General features: G+C 43.7%; 1 protein-coding gene across 1 annotated transcript in view; it reads left to right on the forward strand.

The window, feature by feature from the left end:
• Positions 1-1,704: 1,704 nt before the first annotated feature.
• The window catches only part of PLBD1 (phospholipase B domain containing 1), a 50,839-nt gene continuing 34,705 nt past the window's right edge, over positions 1,705-17,838 (forward strand). The window contains exons 1-2 of the mRNA XM_039461652.2: positions 1,705-2,003; positions 16,767-16,986. Of these exons, the coding sequence (XP_039317586.1) occupies positions 1,880-2,003; positions 16,767-16,986 (344 nt within the window). The 5' untranslated portion in view covers positions 1,705-1,879. The remainder of the gene's footprint in view (positions 2,004-16,766; positions 16,987-17,838) is intronic.

A 17,838-nucleotide genomic window follows, 5' to 3' on the forward strand; every position in this document is an offset into this window, starting at 1 on the left:
CACGACCAGTTGGGTTGGAATGCTACTAGCATCCAGTGAATAAAGGCCAAGAGGTGCCCAGGACAACCTTCCTACCACAAAGAGTTCGTTGTCTGCTCCAAAATGTCAATAGTACTGAGGTGGAATAATCCTGATCCAATTAATTTGTTTATATGTATAATTTGCTCCCCACTACTGGAATGCAAGCTCTGTGAGGGCAGGGACTTTGTTTTGTTTACTGCTCTATGCTTGGAACATGGGAGTCAACATTAAGAATACTTGATGACAAATAATAGATGAATGAATGCCTCAAAGTTCACATCAGGCATTTCTACGCACCTTACTTCATCAGAACACGTGGCTCCTTGGATCAGAAGGGTTAGGAAGGTGAAGGAGGGTGGTATAGGGCAACATGGCTCAAATATTTGGGGTGGCACAACTTCCTTGACTATCCTAATGTGGATCTCTTCCCAACACCACGCAACCCAAAATTTTCATAATTTTCCTTCATTTTAATTTTCTAACTTGAAAGAAAACGTACAACTTTTACAACATCCTCAATTTCTCCATTCAGTAAATGAATGTCATTAAACAAAATTGTGACTTTAATTTTAATTTTCTAAAAAAACAAGATGGAGCCTCTCTATGTCACCTAGGCTTGTCTTGGCACTCTTGGGCTCCAGTGATCCTCCCACCTTGGCCCCGCAAAGTGCCGGGATTACAGGCATGAGCCATGGTGCCTGGACCACAAAATTTTGACTTGTGTTTCATAATTTGCACAGAGATTTGATGTACTTTTAGTTGTTCTTTATCTTTTCTAACAACTACAAATGCACTTTCCCTGTTATGAAAGGTACTTCTTATTCTCTCTTCTCATCTCTCCTTGACACCCTGGTGAAGCTTAGAAGAACGGCCAAGAGGAAGAGCGGGGTGCTAAGGCCCGCAACTGCAGGTGGCTTGTTCCCTCCTGCCCCCTTCCACACTGCACCTTAAACATCGCTCTGATACAGCAGAATGGCAACGTCTGTGTACCTGCTTGTCTGTACGGCTTAGTTCTTTTTGTCTGTGGTGAGGCGTGTTCTTACTCGCCTTTATATCAGTGGTACCTGGAGCATGGACCCAACCAATGCTGATTGAATGAATAAAAAGCCTTTTGCCTACTTCACAATGTCACCTAGGGCACCCTGTGCCAGCTTCACAATGTTACCCAAGGCTTAACTTTTGACTACTTCACAATGTCACTTTTCACTAGTGTCTAGTGTCAGCCCCGTTTGAATCACTCTCCCGTGGTGGCTTCAGCCAACGAAGAGGAAGCAAAGGATCAAAAATAGGAGCTGCAGCCCATGGATTTAGGTTTAACAGCCTGGGACGGAGAGGCAAGCTAATCGCCGAGGGAAATGCGCCTGTGGAGACCTCACCAGAAACGGCAGAGGATCCGAGCTGCGTGTAGGCGGGCATGCAGGTCACCCTGGGCCCAGACGCCTGGTCAGCTGCTGGAGAGACCAGGTCGATCCCTGAGGCAGAGGCTAGTGGTGTTGATGTGAAATGATTCGCCCAAGCCTTGGGCAGCAAAACTGCTAAAGAAAGCGGCAGGCAACCTCTGCATTTCCCCGAAGTGCAGCTGGGGAACGTTCCCAGACCGGCCCACAGGTTGCTAGAGGGTCAGACGGAAAGGACCCGCCTTTCCCAGGCGCGGGCCCAGTAGGACGAAGGTTGTTCCCCAGGCCACGTGAAGCGTCCTCGCCCCTCGGAGCCCGGAGCAGGCCGGGCTCACGAAAGCGGAAAGCTGAGGACGCTCCACCTCGGAGAGGCGGCGCCCCGGAGCCGCTCTCGCCACCTCTGCCACCGCGGGCCGCCGCGGCCGCCTGGTCCCGCACAGGGAGGTCGCGGCCGTGGAGCGATGACCCGCAGCGGTCCGGGCGAATGCCCGGGGCTGCCGCCACCGCCGCTGTTTCTGCTGCTGCTGCTGCTGCTGCTGCCGCCGCCGCTGTTGCTGGCCACCGCGGAGCCGCCGACCCCGGCAGGTAAGCAGAGCGCGCCCTGCAGGGGACGCCCGGAGAGGCCCCCCGGGGTCTGCGCGCGCCCGCGCCCCGCACCCGCGCCCCGCACCCGGCCGAGTGGCCGTCCGGCGGGCGTTTCGTTCCCGGTGGACCGCGAGAAACGCGCCTCTGAGCGGCGGTCTCCCTCCAGCCCCGCGGCCACGCAGCCAGGGCACTTGAGAAGGGCATGGCGAGCGCTTCTGCCAACTTTACGAGTTTTGGCCCGAATCCTGGCCCCACAAATCGGTTCGCTCCTGCGCTGACTCTTGGCCCACAGAGCCTGGGCTGGTCCTAAAAAGTCCAGCCAATGGGCATCTAAACATATTTATCCAGATCGTAGGAAGGAATAGTTCCGGCCTGCCGTTTGTTTTGTGTTTTAAAATTTTACAGTGACTTTAGCTTAAAAACACGATTGCAACCAGGTAATTGTCAGTTTGATATGGGCCAGGCAGTGTGCTTAAGGGCCTTATGGTTTTGTTGTTGTTTGAAACGGAGTCTTGCCTTATCGCCCAGGCTGGAGTGCAGTGGTCTGATCTCTGCTCACTGCAGCCGCAGCCTCCTAGGTTCAAGCGATACTCCTGCCTTAGCCTCCCAAGTAGCTGGGGTTACAGGCGCCCGCCACCACGTCCGGATAATTGGTGCATTTTTAGTAGAGACGGTGTTTCACCAGGTTGGCCAGGCTGGTCTCGAACTCCTGATCTCAGGCGATCCACCCGCCTGGGCCTCCCAAAGTTCTGATTGCTGGGATTACAGGCATGAGCCACCCGCTTCCAGCCTGTTTGTGTGAGTGTGTGTGTGTGTGTGTGTGTGTGTAATCCTCATTATAATCCTAAGTAGGTATATTCCACATTCTGCAGATGAGAAAACTGAGATTGGTCAGAAGTAATTTGCATAAACATAACATAGCCATTACCACAGAGCTAGGGATATCAGACGACAGTTGCCTATTTACTTGTCTCTTAGAAAAACAGATTTTATCTCTACAGGTATTCTTGCAAAGCTACATTTTTTTGCCAAAATAAAATAAAATTTAAAACCCTTGGATTTCTTATTTTCATTCCTAAGGAAGCCAAAGATTATGAACTATAACTAAGGGACTTGAAAGAATTCTAAAGCATAATATGAGAGAATTAATTTTGTTTTATTTCATAATCCCCTTTTCTGTGCTGACCTTGTGCAAGAGAATGGTGAGGCTTAGGGAGGATGTCTCTTCCTAAATGTGGGTACTGATTCTTGTTACACCACCGTCTATCATCAAGTGTCTGCAGTGACCAGTTTTCTGAACTTGCTCAGTTATCACTCTTCAATCTTAAATCTTTCCAGTCGGTGCCAGCCTGTGGGATCAGATGCACACATAGGCTTGACTCTTGATTTTCTGTGTTCTTTGCCTGAACTATAGATAGTTCAGGCAAAGAACACAGGTGGCCTTGGTGCCTTCTTCTAGTCCAGGGAGACAGCTCATTCAGATGTACCTGGAGGAGGCTGGGGAGGGTCCCAAAAGTGAGGTAGCTATTCTGTCTGGAATGCTAGCTAAAATCTTTATTCTTTTTCTGTTTTTGTTTTTTTTTTTTTTTTTTTTTTTTGACTATTGAGATTAAGTGTTTTTGTAGGTGAAGGGGGCAGCCTGAGGAATGAGATAGAGATGTTTTCTGAAGATAGTGCACACCTTGTAAGAAACTGCATCTTAAACTGAGTTCCCCCAACAGGAAGATGACTCCATGCCTCGCGGTTCTGGAGCCAAGGCAGAAAATAAGGACATTTCTGAGATGAAGTGATCCTGACAGCACCATGCCCAGCAATCTGGAAAGGGTTCCTACTTACACAGGTGTAAAGGGCATCTGGTGATGCCACCCTATTTCAGCAGATGTGAGCTCTGTTTCCTTTGTCCTACCCACATTAATCTGTTTCTCCTTGAGGCTTTTTGGGTCTTTGTCTTAACCTTCTACTAGCCTGCGAACAACCGAAGAGTAAAGAACTGGGAATTGGTACCTCTCACTTGTCATGTGTTCTCTGAAGTACCCAGATCAGTACCCTGAACTTAGCAGGAATTCAGTAAACACTAAAGGAATTGCTTGTCCTTTTTTGGGAATAGACGTTGAAAATAGATGCTCGGTGCTGCAAAGATAAGTTAGCACTGAGACAAAGGATCTTTCGGCAATGCAATTTTTACTTCCTGGGCTGCAGGAAGGGTACTCTCACTAGCCATCTTGCCACGAGAGTACAAACAACAAAGGAAAACACACACATTTATTTCTTACGCATTTGGGATTGTCCTCACTGCTGTGTCTGATCTCTGTTGGCAGGAGCCAGACCTAAACTAAAACTCAATTGGCTAATAAACTTGAAACTTTTCTAAGGTAAAAGCAATGGAGAACTGGGACATGCCTGTGAGCACGTCCAGCACAGATATTTTGGTTAAAGTACAAAGACATAGAATGTACTATGTGCCTGTAAGCATGGCATGTCTAACAGCTACATAGGATAGGGCTTTAACAAAGTTATTAGCACACTTATTCTTTAACAAGAAAGGAAACTTTAAAAAGGAACTTTTCTGCTTCCCATATCCATCCCCTTGGAATAGATTTTATATCCACTAACATGCATCTGTGTATCTAAAAACAACTTCTTCAATTTTTAACTTTACTTTTATTATTATTGCTTTTTTTTTTTTTTTTTTTTTTTTTTTTTGAGACAGAGTCTTGCTCTGTCACCAGGCGCCAGGCTGGAGTGCAGTGGCATGATCTTGGCTCACTGCAACCTCTGCCTCCTGGGTTCAAGCAATTCTTCTGCCTCAGACTCCCAAGTAGCTGGGACTACAGGTGCGTTCCACCACACCCAGCTAATTTTTGTATTTTAGTAGAGATATTTCACCATGTTGGCCGGGATGGTCTCAATCTCTTGACCTTGTGATCCGCCTGCCTCGGCCTCCCAAAGTGCTGGGATTACAGGTGTGAACCACCACACCCGGCCTATTTTTTTTTTTTAACTATTTTTTTTTTAATTTGTATTTTCCACCCAGGCTGGGTACAGTAGTGCGACCTCAGGTCACTGCAACCTTGGGTCACTGCAACCGCCACCTCTCTGGTTCAAGCAATTCTCCTGACTCAGCCTCCCGAGTAGCTGGGATTACAGGCACACGCCACTCATGCCGGCTAATTTTTGTATTTTTTGTAGAGACGGGATTTCAACAGGTTGGCCAGACTCGATCTCCTGGCCTCAAGTGATCCGCCCACCTCAGCCTCCCGAGTGCTGGGATTACAGGTGTGAGCTACCATGCTCGGCCACTTTTAGTAAATTCTTGATAGTTAATTCTTTAATTTGAAAAGGTTACTTCAAGTTTTATTATTCCAGAAGTTAACAAATAATTGCACATTCTAGCCAAATCTTTCAAACTATGATTTCAGACATATGGTGTTACCTTCATCTTTCCAGACCAAACACCCATAATTGACTTTAGAAGGTCCTTGTATAATTTTTTCTAAATGATATGTATAGAGAATTCAGGTGATTACTAGAGAAATAAATCATACCTTTATCTGGTCCACAAAAAGTTTAGCATCTTAGAAGTCATTCCGTCTCTATAAGAAGATTTGGCAGACCTGTGATTGGAGTCAGTGCCTGTTGATCCTTTAACTCTGCAGACTTTGGTTTTTAGGGTTGGCTACTGAGAGACTCATAAGTTGGTATGTATATTGGTAAAACTGGGTTAGAATCTGGTCCTCAGCTTTGCAGGGCTAGACTACAGAAATTAGTCTTTTTAGTGCTCCGTATCTGATAAGAATAAACCTGATTCACTCTGATATACACCCAAGTCTATTCATCAGACTTGTCAATTTTTAGTTAGAAATAGAACTGCCAGGCAGACTGGATATTTGTGCGGTCTGCTCTAGGCATTTTCTCACTGTAATCAAACCACAAGGGGGTAGATAACATCAGAGATTGTCAGGCTGGAGGCCTGATTCGTCTGTCTCCTTGTAGATATCATACGCTTGAGTCAGCGGAGGGGGTGCTCCTCCGATGCATGGTGCTTGCCTGGCATTGCTGGCCCCTGATGTTGGAACACTGCCTTTTCCAAAATTGTCCCAAAGTGCTGGGATTACAGGCATGTACCACCATGCCTGGCCAAAAGTTATCATGTCTTGATAAGGCAGGCAGGATTCCAGATGATAATCCATGTGCTTTGAAGTAATATATATATATATATTTTTTTTTTTTCTTTTTTTTTTTTTTTTTTTTTTTTTTTTTGCGAGGAGTCTTGCTCTGTCATCAGGCTGGAGTTCAGTGGTGCAATCTCAGCTCACTGCAACCTCCGCCTCCCGGGTTCAAGTGATTCTAGTGCCTCAGCCTCCTAAGTAACTGAGATATAGGCATGCATCACCACATCCAACTGATTTTTGTATTTTTTGTAGAGATGAGGTTTCACCATGTTTCCCAGGTTGGTCTTGGACTCCTGGCCTCAAATGTTTCACCCACCTTGGCCTCCCAAAGTGCTGGGAGTGCAGGTGTGAGCCATCGTGCCCAGTCCCAACTTGAACATTTTCTTGTGCTCTCCCTTTGTCAATTTGTTTGTATAATGTATACAAGGTAAGTTCCAGAGCAATGTCTGAGGGAAGTGCCCACTTATCTTTATTATTAAGTTTTGTTTCCTGGTCCTCTGGAAACATGAATTTGGTAGCAAAGATCAAAATCTTTCTTTAGAAGAAAATTTAAAAGGATCCTCCTTTAGTGTTTATATTGAAGTAAAAGAATTTTTTTTTTTTTTTTTGAGACGGAGTTTCGCTCGTTACCCAGGCTGGAGTGCAATGGCGCGATCTCGGCTCACCGCAACCTCCGCCTCCTGGGTTCAGGCAATTCTCCTGCCTCAGCCTCCTGAGTAGCTGGGATTACAGGCACGCGCCACCATGCCCAGCTGATTTTTTGTATTTTTAGTAGAGACGGGGTTTCACCATGTTGACCAGGATGGTCTCGATCTCTTGACCTCGTGATCCACCCGCCTCGGCCTCCCAAAGTGCTGGGATTACAGGCTTGAGCCACCGCGCCCGGCCGAAGTAAAAGAATTTTTTTAAAAAAATTTCATGGTGGCTTAGTTTTATAATATATATACTATGGAACATATGAACTTTGTCTTGAGTATTCTGACATACAGAAAAGAATTTTTGTTTTCGTACTTCCTTTGACATGAATTTTACATTGTCACTTGTCACCTTTCACTTTCGTTAGATTCCAAATTATAAGGCATTAACTATGGAGGCAGCAAAATAAAAGAGGCAGTGGTATGCTTCATGGAAAAAATCCCAAGGGATTTATTTTCTTCAGCATTTTAAATAACTTTTATGCTTTTAGGTTTTGTCTTTTTTAAAAAATGGAGTAGGTTCTACTTTATACAACTTCTATGTTATAATTTTTCAAACATCCAACTTAAAAAGGTGACTAGAAAATTTATTAATAATGTTATGTAGCCTCTTCGCACTACTGCGAAACAGGAATTTACTTAATGTGGTAAAATATGAAATCAGGTAGTGAAATTATGGGGAAATTTCAGTTTAAAACTTGGAACACTGTGTCTACACAGCTAACATATCATGTTACAGTCCTTTTTTTTTTTTTTTTTTTTGAGAGGGAGTCTCACTCTGTCACCTTGGCTGGAGTGCAGTGGTGCAATCTTAACTCACTGCAACCTCCACCTCCTGGGCTCAAGCGATCCTCCTACCTCAGCCTCACAGGTAGCTGGGATTACAAGCATGTGCCACTGTACCCAGCTAATTTTTTTATTTTGTTTTGTTTTGTTTTGTTTGCTTGTTTTTTGTTTGTTTTTTTGGAGATGGAGCCCCACTCTGTCGCCCAGGCTGGAGTGCAGTGGCACGATCTTCGCTCATTGCAATCTCTGCCTCTGGGTTCAAGCAATTATTCTTAAACCTCCCAAGTAGCTGGGACTACAGGCGCATGCTGCCATGCCCAGCTAATTTTTTTTTTCTTGTATTTTAATAGAGATGGGATTTGACCATGTTGCCCATTCTGGTCTCGAATTCCTGAGCTCAGGCAATCCACCTGCCTTGGTCTCCCAAAGTGCTGGGATTACAGACGTGAGCCACCGTGCCTGGCCAATTTTTGTATTTTTAAGTAGAGATGTGGTTTCACCATGTTGGCCAGGTTGATCTCAAACTCCTAACCTCAGGTGATCAGCCTGCCTTGGCCTCCCAAAGTTCTGTGATTACAGGTGTGAGCTACTGCGCCCGGCCATGTTACAGACTTCCTAGAGAAAACTGTGGAAGTCTCTTGATTGAGAGTTGAAAACAGAATGAGCAACTCACTGAAAGAGACTGGCTGGCTCTGAAATTTGTCCATCTGCCTAGCACATGGAGTAATAATTTCAGCTTAAGGGAGTGTCAAGTTATTTACACTTGACATTATTACACTTGGTGTTATTCTCTTTTTTTTTTTTTTTTTGAGGAGGAGTTTTGCTCTTGTTACCCAGGCTGGAGTGCAATGGCAAGATCTCGGCTCACCGCAACCTCCACCTCCTGGGTTCAGGCGATTCTCCTGCCTCAGCCTCCTGAGTAGCTGGGATTACAGGCATGTGCCACCATGCCCAGCTAATTTTTTGTATTTTTAGTAGAGACGGGGTTTCACCATGTTGACCAGGATGGTCTCGATCTCTTGACCTTGTGATCCACCTGCCTCGGCCTCCCAAAGTGCTGGGATTACAAGCTTGAGCCACCGCGCCCGGCCTGGTGTTATTCTCTTTGAGGCCATTTGCAAACCTAAGATACCAAAGTTCTAATTCATAATTAGAAATCAACAATTAATATACTATCAAGTTTATAAAACTTTATAAAGTCTGTCCAAGTCAGTGTGAAAGCCTGGGACCCAGGTGGCCATGTAGTCCTTAAAGCATTGTGCTAGGCCCAAGGGAGTGGAGCAATGAAATGTGAGATTCCACCTCTACAAGCAAGGAGCTTGTAATCAATTTTTTAGGACCAGATAGACACAAATACATAACTAATGAGTAATCTAGGTGAGGACCGAGCTAAGAGTATGGAATCAGAATGGGGCAAAGTTGACTTTCTGTTGATAAGACTTGGCAAGAACTCTGATTTCAGCTGCCAGAGATGAATAGTTATGTTTCAAGGGAATGAAGGAAAGGGATCATTCTACATCTAGGCAATCTCCAGCATTTTTCTGCATTCGTGGATTGTTGTTTTGAAGCTAGTTTTTAAAGTTGTGCCCCTTTCTACTTCTCTGGTGTGTCCTGTACATCATGTGGCACACCTCACATCATCTCATTTGCCTTCTATTTCCACTTCGTGCAGGTGACCTAAGGCGCCTCACCTCAGCCTCTCTGCAGAAATCTCTTACTTTCCACTTCTGGGCATCTCTGAAATTACAGCCACCTAGTCCTGGAGCATATGCAGACACAGAGTAAGGGAGTTAATACTTCCTAGGGCAATGTTTGACCTTTGTAGGATGGGAGTAGGCAGATAAAACGCTCAGTTCTACACACCTCCTTAGTGGGTTTCAGTGGGATCAACCCCCAGTGTCCACAGTGGAAAACAGGGGAAACCCTTGAATCGGTGTTCCTCCCTTTCATTCTCCCAGCCTGTCACTCCTGTTCTCCGGGAGTACTTGCCAAAATAATCCTCCCAGCAGGCTTAGTCCATGATCTCTGGAAAGAGCCAAAGTTTAAAAACACACACTTACAATTTTGTTTCCTGGCGATTGTTTAATCTGCAAATCAGTTATTTCTTTAGTGACTCCGATGACGAGTCAAAACAAATCCAAAAACCAGGTATCAATTTACTGAGAGACCTTTCAAAGGCCAAGTGCAATGGCAAGGTACACAGGTACACTGAGGGACTAGCTGAGCAGACATAAAAGAGAAAAGCAATTCAAGGACCAGAACCAGTAAATTTTTAGCTAAACCCAATATGAATACATTGCTTTCATTGTAATTTTTTTCTATTTTCTCTAACATCTTTTACTTGTGCTTTTTCTCATTTCTTTCTCATTTTCCCCCTATGACTTCTGACTATATTAAGTAAACATTACATTGCTTGGGATTGAAAATGACTTGCTCTTTCATAAATGAGGTGTAATAAAAATTATTATAGAATCTAAATATGGGAGAGAGTAACTTAAGCTACTTATGAGTATTTTATATACTTTTTCTGTCTAAGATAGGTAGGAATTTTTTTCAACTGAAAATGAACTCATAGAAAATATTAATCATCCTGGGCACAGTAGCTCACTCCTGTAATCCCAGCACTTTGGGAGGCTGAGGTGCACGGATCACCTGAGGTCAGGGGTTCAAGATCAGCCTGACCAACATGGAGAAACCCGTCTCTACTAAAAATACAAAATTAGCTGGGCGTGGAAGCACATGCCTGTAATCCCTGCTACTCGAGAAGCTGAGTCAGGAGAATCACTTCAACCCTGGAGGCGGAGGTTGTGGTGAGCCTAGATCATGCCATTGCACTCCAGCCTGAGCAACAAGAAAGAGTGAAACTCTGCCTTGAAAAAATAAAAATTAAAAAGTATATGTTACTCGAGTGTACAAGTAAATATTAATAAAGGAAATTTAATTTTGGTGTTTCGGCTTTTATGTAGAGAGAAATATCAAAATGATGGTGCATTTTCCATCTTTATTTATAGAAGAAAAATACTTTTAATAAATAACATTTCCATTCATTCAACAGATATTTAATCAAGTGCATTGATTTTGAGGATATTGCTCTTCAAAATGTTTGAATCTGACTTTTCACAACTTTAAAGAAAATATGAAGTAGCTCTTGCTTTTGGGGCTGGATAGACTTAATCCAAGATTCTGAGCCATTTAGTAAGTCTCCCACCCAGGCTCGAAAACATAATTACTTGAGTTATTTCAGGCTAACTTCTGTGAATGAGTGTTCTGATGAGCTTCCTTTTCTGGGAGGCTCAGGTGGGAGGATCGCCGGAACCCAGGAATTCCAGGCTGTAGTGAGCTATGATTGTGCCACTGTACTCCAGCCTGGGCAACAGAGTGGGACTTCAGCTCAAAAATAAATAATAAATAAATAAATAAATGCATAAATACATAAATAAATGGCTTTCTTTTCATTTAGAGAACACAGACAAACTACATTCATCAAAGAAACATTATTTTGTCAGGTTTATAGCGTGTTAAGCAGAAATAGTTCCTGCTTTCACAGAACTTGTATAAAACTAGGTTTGGATGAGAATTATGTACTATTTTCTGGTTTCACTATTATACTTTTCATACCATTCACCTCCCGGCATGAAGATGTTTTTAAAAAACAGAAAAGTATAGTGGCTTGAACTATTACAGGATCTAAGAAAATCAGAAAAGAGCATGAATACTGGAAAAACCAGGAAGAGCTGAAACTTAGAGAAAACACTGAGGAATCGAGGACGTCAGTTGGAGTAGGGTAAAAACTCTGCCTTTGGCTTTATTCTCCACATGCTAAACTGTTGGCAGGACGCTTTTCTCACCAAAATCTCTTGGGGATTAAGTGAAGTTTTTTTTCACGCATGGAAGTACACGAGTGTCAAAAAAAAGCACATATTTGCAGAAGTTTCTTTTTGTGGTCAGGAAATTAGGTAGTACCCGCAACAGTGAAAACATAGCTCTTGGGTTTAGTACTCAGCTTGCCTTGAGCAAGCCCCAGATTACAGCAAAAAGGAGCTAATTGATTGGAAAGGGAAAGGGAAGGGGAAGGCAGGCCTGGGGTGCTTGAGATGAGGAATGCCAAGGTTTTGGAGAAGACAAAGCTAAAATCATGCTTTGTGGCTAGAAAGAAAAGAGAAGTGTCGCACCTTCCTTTTTTCTTTTAGGGTTCCTGTTTATGTCCCCACTTTTTATTGAAGCAGCCACCCTTTCTCATTTCTCTACAAGGCTCCCTAGAGGTGAGGGTGGAAGGGAATGGGTGAGAAAAGCTGGGGATATGTGGTCAAAAATAAATTTGGAAAACACATGTTTTGCCTTTGGGTGGAGAAGAAGGGAAGTTTCCATGGGTGCTGCCTGCAATTGTCAGATTGTGGCCAAATGGCTCCATTAACAATTAGATAATTATTTTCACCTGCAGTTTATTGACAAATTATTTGGCACCTCCCTACTTCTTAATGCCATTACTTCCATTTAACCATGGTGAAGGCCTGCCTGTCGTGATGGTCACTGTACTCAGAAGTGAATTGACTTAGGCCTACTCAGATCATTCCTTAAGAGTTTAATGAGGATTAGTTTCTAAGCCTGACTAAGCCCCAGCCTATCACTGAGTCCCTGTGCCAAAGTGCCATGATGCTGTAGAATTAAGACTCTACTTTTAGTACATATTTGATAGACAATCTTTTTTGGAGGCTGCATAGTATTTCATGGTGTATGTGTACCACTGTTTTTTCATTCAGTCTACCACTGATGGGCATTTAGGTTGATTCCTGCCTTTGCCATTGCAAATAATGCTGCAGTGAACATAAGTGTGCATGCGTCTTTATGACAGAACAATTTATATTCCTTTGGGTATATGCCCAGTGATGGGATTACTGGGTTGAATGTTATTTCTGTTTTGAACTTTTATTTTAAGTTCAGGGATACTTGTGCAAATTTATTAGACAGGCAAATGTGTCTCACAGGAGTTTGTTTTATGGATTATTTCATCACGCAGGTATTAAGCTTAGTACCCATTAGTTATTTTTCCTGATCCTCTCCTTCTTCCCTCAACCCTGAAGTAGGCCCTAGTGTCTGTTGTTTCCTTCTACATTCCTATTAGATTTCATCATTTACCTCCTACTTATAAGTGAGAGCATGCAGTATTTGGTTTTCTGTTGCTACATTAGTTTACTCAGGATAATGACCTCCAGCTCCATCTGTGTTCCTTCAAAGTACATGGTCTCATTCTTTTTTATGGCTGCATAGTATTTCATGGTGTATCTGTACCACAATTTCTTTCCTGTCTACCACTGATGGGCATTTAGGTTGATTCCATGTCTTTGCTATTGTGAATAGTGCTGCAATGAACGTATGTGTGCATGTTTCTTTATGACAGAACAATTTATATTCCTTTGAGTATATGCCCAGTAATGGGATTACTGGGTTCAACAGTATTTCTGTTTTTAGGTCTTTGAGGAATAACCACAATGGCTGAACTAATTTACACTCCCACTGACAGTGCGTAAGTGTTCCTTTTTCTCTGAAACTTCACCAGCACCTGTTATTTTTGACATTTTAAATAACAGCCATCTGACTGGTGTGGGATGGTATCTCATTGTGGTTTCATTTGCATTTTCCTAATTATTAGTGGTGTTGAGCATTTTTTCATATGCTTGTTGGCCACATGTATGTCTTATTTTGAAAAGCGTGATAGACTATCTTTGGGGTTTTTTTGTTTTTTGGGTTTTTTTTTTTTTTTTTTGGAGACAGAATTTTTTCACTCTTGTTGCCCAGACTGGAGTGCAATGGCACGATCTAGGCTCACTGCAGCCTCCACCTCCAAGGTTCAAGTGATTCTCCTGCCTCAGCCTCCCAAGTAGCTGGGATTATAGGCATGCGCCACCACTCCTGGTTAATTTTGTATATTTTAGTAGACACAGGGTTTCTTCATGTTGATCAGTCTGGTCTTGAACTCCCAACCTCAGGTGATCCACCCTCCTTGGCCTCCCAAAGTGCTGGGATTACAGGTGTGAGCTACTGCACCCAGCTGATAGACAATCTTACCATCAAAAAATAAAATATTGGTCCAGTTTGGAATGTTTGGCAACAAAAGACAATCTTAACATCAAAAAGTAAAATGTTGGTCCAATTTGGAACGTTTGCCAACAAATAACCCTGTGTAAATATTTAATCTGAAAACTTTCTAGCCTCTTAATCACTAAAAACTCAATATGTCTAAAACTAAACTCCTACATCATCCCAGACATATTCTCCACGTGCTTCCTTTCTTGGTAAATGATACAACATCCATCCACTGAGTCTCAGCCTAAACCTGAGAGTCATTCTGGCCTCCTCCCACCTCTCTGATGACTGACCTGAATGTATAGATTCTTAAACCAGAGCACAGGTGCAATGGCTTCTCAAAGAGAGAAAAGAACACACTATATTTTACCGTTTCCTTTCTCCATGTCTTATTTCCTTGTTTTTTTTTTTGTTTTTTTTTTTTTTTTTTTTTTTTTCTCTTTCTTCCTAAGTCTTCCTTCCTTTAGCAAATATTTATTGAGTACCCATTACGGACCAAGCACTACAACTGCCGAGGACATTGTGTCTGGTTTCAGGGAGTTCCTAGTCTAGGAGTAGGGGCAAGCATTAAGTTACAGTACAGTGTGACAGGCTGTAAAGAGGATGTGCCTACAAGCATTGAGCTTCTGGAGGAAGTCAACCCCTGCAACAGAAGTGCTGCTTCCTGAGTCCTAACTAGCAATTTTGAGATTGCTAGGTGATTAAAAAGAGGGAAAACAGGCAGAAAAAACAGCATATGCAAAGTCAAAGGTGTTGACCCAGCCACTGGCAGGTTGGAGAGCTGTTTGTAATGATCTCTGAATCACGATATGTGTGTTGAGGTGGTGAGGAAGCTGGATAGGTAGATAGAAATCAGGTCATGAAGGCCAAATGGGTAAGCAGAACTTTTGTTTTTTTATTGAGACGGGATTTCACTCTTTTTTGCCCAGGCTGGAGTGCAATGGCACGATCTCGGCTTACTGCAACTTCCACCTCCTGGGTTCAAACAATTCTCCTGACTCAGCCTCCTGAGTAGCTGGGATTCTAGGCACACGCCACCACACCCAGCTAATTTTGTATTTTTAGTAGAGATGGTGTTTCACCATGTTGGCCAGGCTGTTCTCGAACTCCTGACCTTAAGTGATCCACCCACCTCAGTCTCCCGATGCACTGGAATTACAGGCATGAGCCACTGTGCCCAGCAGCAGAACTTTTAAGAAGTAGAAACTATTGAACATTCTTGGCAGGTAAGCTAACAAATTCAGTTTGCATTTTAGAAATGCTACTCTGGCAGAGAATGAAGAATGGATTAAAAATCAGAGAAACCTTGAAAAAGGCCTCTTTTATACTTAAACGGCGAGTTGCGTTACCTAAACTAGCACAGAAATGTAGAGATAAAGAGGTGAAGACTAGTGGGAGAGATATTTAGGAGGCTTTGATTAAACCCGAGTTATGAGAGAGAGAAAAGAAGCCAGGATAGATTGAAGTTTCTGCCTAGGAGATCACCGAGAGAGAAAGCACAAGATGTAGGATATTTTGAACCTCTAGTGCTATGGAATCATCCAGATTGTGTTATCCAGTGTCCTGTGGGGTATACAAGACAGTGAGGAACCTGTGGGGAGACTGAAGAAAAAGGCAGGCACAGGAGAAGGAGACTGGGGAGGGCATAGTGTCCCAAAGGCTGTGGGAGGAAAGAGTTTTAAGAATAAGTGGTCATGCGTCCAGTGTTTTCAGAAGTGCATACGACATTAGGACTCTAGGATTTTGTTAGTGACCCAGACAGAAGCCCCTTTGGTAGCCTGGAGGTGGACAGTGGACTGCAACAGGCCGGGGCAAGGGGCAGGAAGAGGAAGTGCAGGGTACAAGTGTGTTCCTGTTTCCAGAAGGCAAGGCCTGGAACTGTGCCATCATGTTCACAGCTCTGTCACCAACATTCGAATCAGTCCCTGATACATGTGGAGACTATAAACTTCGTAATGATTTCATAAAGGGAGTGAGAGATTCCAGTAATCGCGCCACTGGGTCACAGGATCCCGACGGCTTCTGTAGTTGGTTTGTTTTCAGCTGTGAGACAATGGAGCATGTTAATTATGCCAGAGCGGGAGAAGATGCTCCTGCGAGAGGACGCTTTAGGGCAAAGGAGCAAGAGGATATAGGATAGGACAAAGTTCCTAAAGAAGGTGGGAGGGTGGGATCCAGAGCATAGGTCAAAGGATGGAGGTGGAATTGAAGGGAGAGATGGGTGTCATGAGTGCAGGGATTGTGGAGGGATGGACCCACAAAATTATCAACACCTTAAGGAGTCACAGGTGATAGCTTCTATTTTTTCTGCAAAGAATCTATTGTCATATGACATGACATGAATTAAGCAGGAGACATAGGATAAGGAGCCTGAAAAAGGTGATGCTTTGCTCCACCTGTTAAGAATTGAGGAAGCTGTTGACTAGGGACAAGAGCCCGATCCTTGTCTGAATGAAGAAGTGGGCTTCAGATGTGAGGGTGATCTGGCCGTGACATCTGTCACTCCATTGACCACCAGGGTTGCTTTGGCTAATCTGGCTGGCTAGCCAGGTGTCCCCTTCCTCCCTCACTGCTGCGTGTGCATCCCTCCTGAAGCTGCACACTCGGTCAAAGAGGACGACTATCCTTGATAGAGGAGAATTGGTCTTTGGTCAAGGGTATACAAGTAGCTCTGCTGCCCCGCTAGAGCCTCCAAACAAGCTCTCAAGAAGCTGGCGTGAGGTCCAGCTACAGCCCTGCCCAGGTTCCCAACCTCTAAGGATGAAGCACTCAGGCTCACCTCTATGATGCTGTAACTCCAACCCCACCTTCAACCTTCCTTTTTGTGCTTTGGGCTCATCCCCCTTGATCGAGATTCCAGTTTTTCCCCACTTGAAATAAGGGCAAACTATAATGACAGATTTCCCAATTCTAATAGAATGGAAATCTTTAAAAGCAAATGTGTCGGAATTGTTGGAGACATAGGGGAAAAAATGCGTCAGAACTCATTTGAGTGGCGTTTTTATTATTATTCTCTTTTCTTCTAGGAATCTACTATGCAACTGCATACTGGATGCCTGCCGAAAAGACAATACAAGTCAAAAATGTAATGGATAAGAATGGAGACGCGTATGGCTTTTACAATAACTCTGTGAAAACCACAGGCTGGGGCATCCTGGAGATCAGAGCTGGGTATGGCTCTCAGGCCCTGAGCAATGAGATCATCATGTTTGTGGCTGGCTTTTTGGAGGGTTACCTCACTGCCCTGTAAGTATCCCAGACATGGTGGAGCCACTGCCAGCCAACCCCCGTCCTTCCCATGTTCCACAGTGCCTCTCGTCTTACTGGCATTGCCCGCTAAAACTGAAGAGTAGCTGGGGTTCTTCACATGTGATAGAGACATTATCAGAATTGCATTTGTGGGGGTGGGCATGTAACAGGGTCTCACTTTGTTGCAAGGCTAGAGTGCAGTGACGATCATAGCTCACTGCAGCCTTGATCTCCTGGGCTCAAGTAATCCTCCTGCCTCAGCCTCCTGAGTAGCTTGAACCACAATCATGAGCCACCGTGACCACCCTGGAATTGCATTTGTTCCTACAATCAGTACCTGCCTTAAAGGAACAAAACCCCCAAGTGTGGCACTCTTTAATTCTCATGGCACTTACTTTTTAAAAATCTTCCCTTCCCGTGAAACTATTTTATTTTATATATATTTGCAAAGATGGGGTCTTCCCCTGTTTCCCTGGCTGGTCTGAAACTCCTGACCTCAAGCCATCCTCTCATCTTGGCCTCCCACAATGTTGGGAACCCAGCCGTGAAATGACTTTAAAGGACAGCAAATTCATTTCATCCTGCTAGTCCTTTGTTGCCTGGTAGAAAGCAAATGAGAGGTGGAGTCACTCCTTGAGAACAGCAGACCAGGGAAGATTAATTAGAAATAAACTGTTGCGTTTATTTACAGCCATCTTGAAACAATACTTCCACATAGGCAGAGATTTTTAGATGGAAATTATAATGAGTCTAAAATAAATGTTTATTGTAGTTCTACTGTTACTTGATTCCAGTGTCCTTGCTTTGCCTTATAAAAATAACAAGGATGTAATTAATAATAATGCAATC

Source organism: Saimiri boliviensis, chromosome 7 (assembly GCF_048565385.1).
Source record: "Saimiri boliviensis isolate mSaiBol1 chromosome 7, mSaiBol1.pri, whole genome shotgun sequence".
NCBI classification, from domain to species: Eukaryota; Metazoa; Chordata; class Mammalia; order Primates; family Cebidae; genus Saimiri; species Saimiri boliviensis.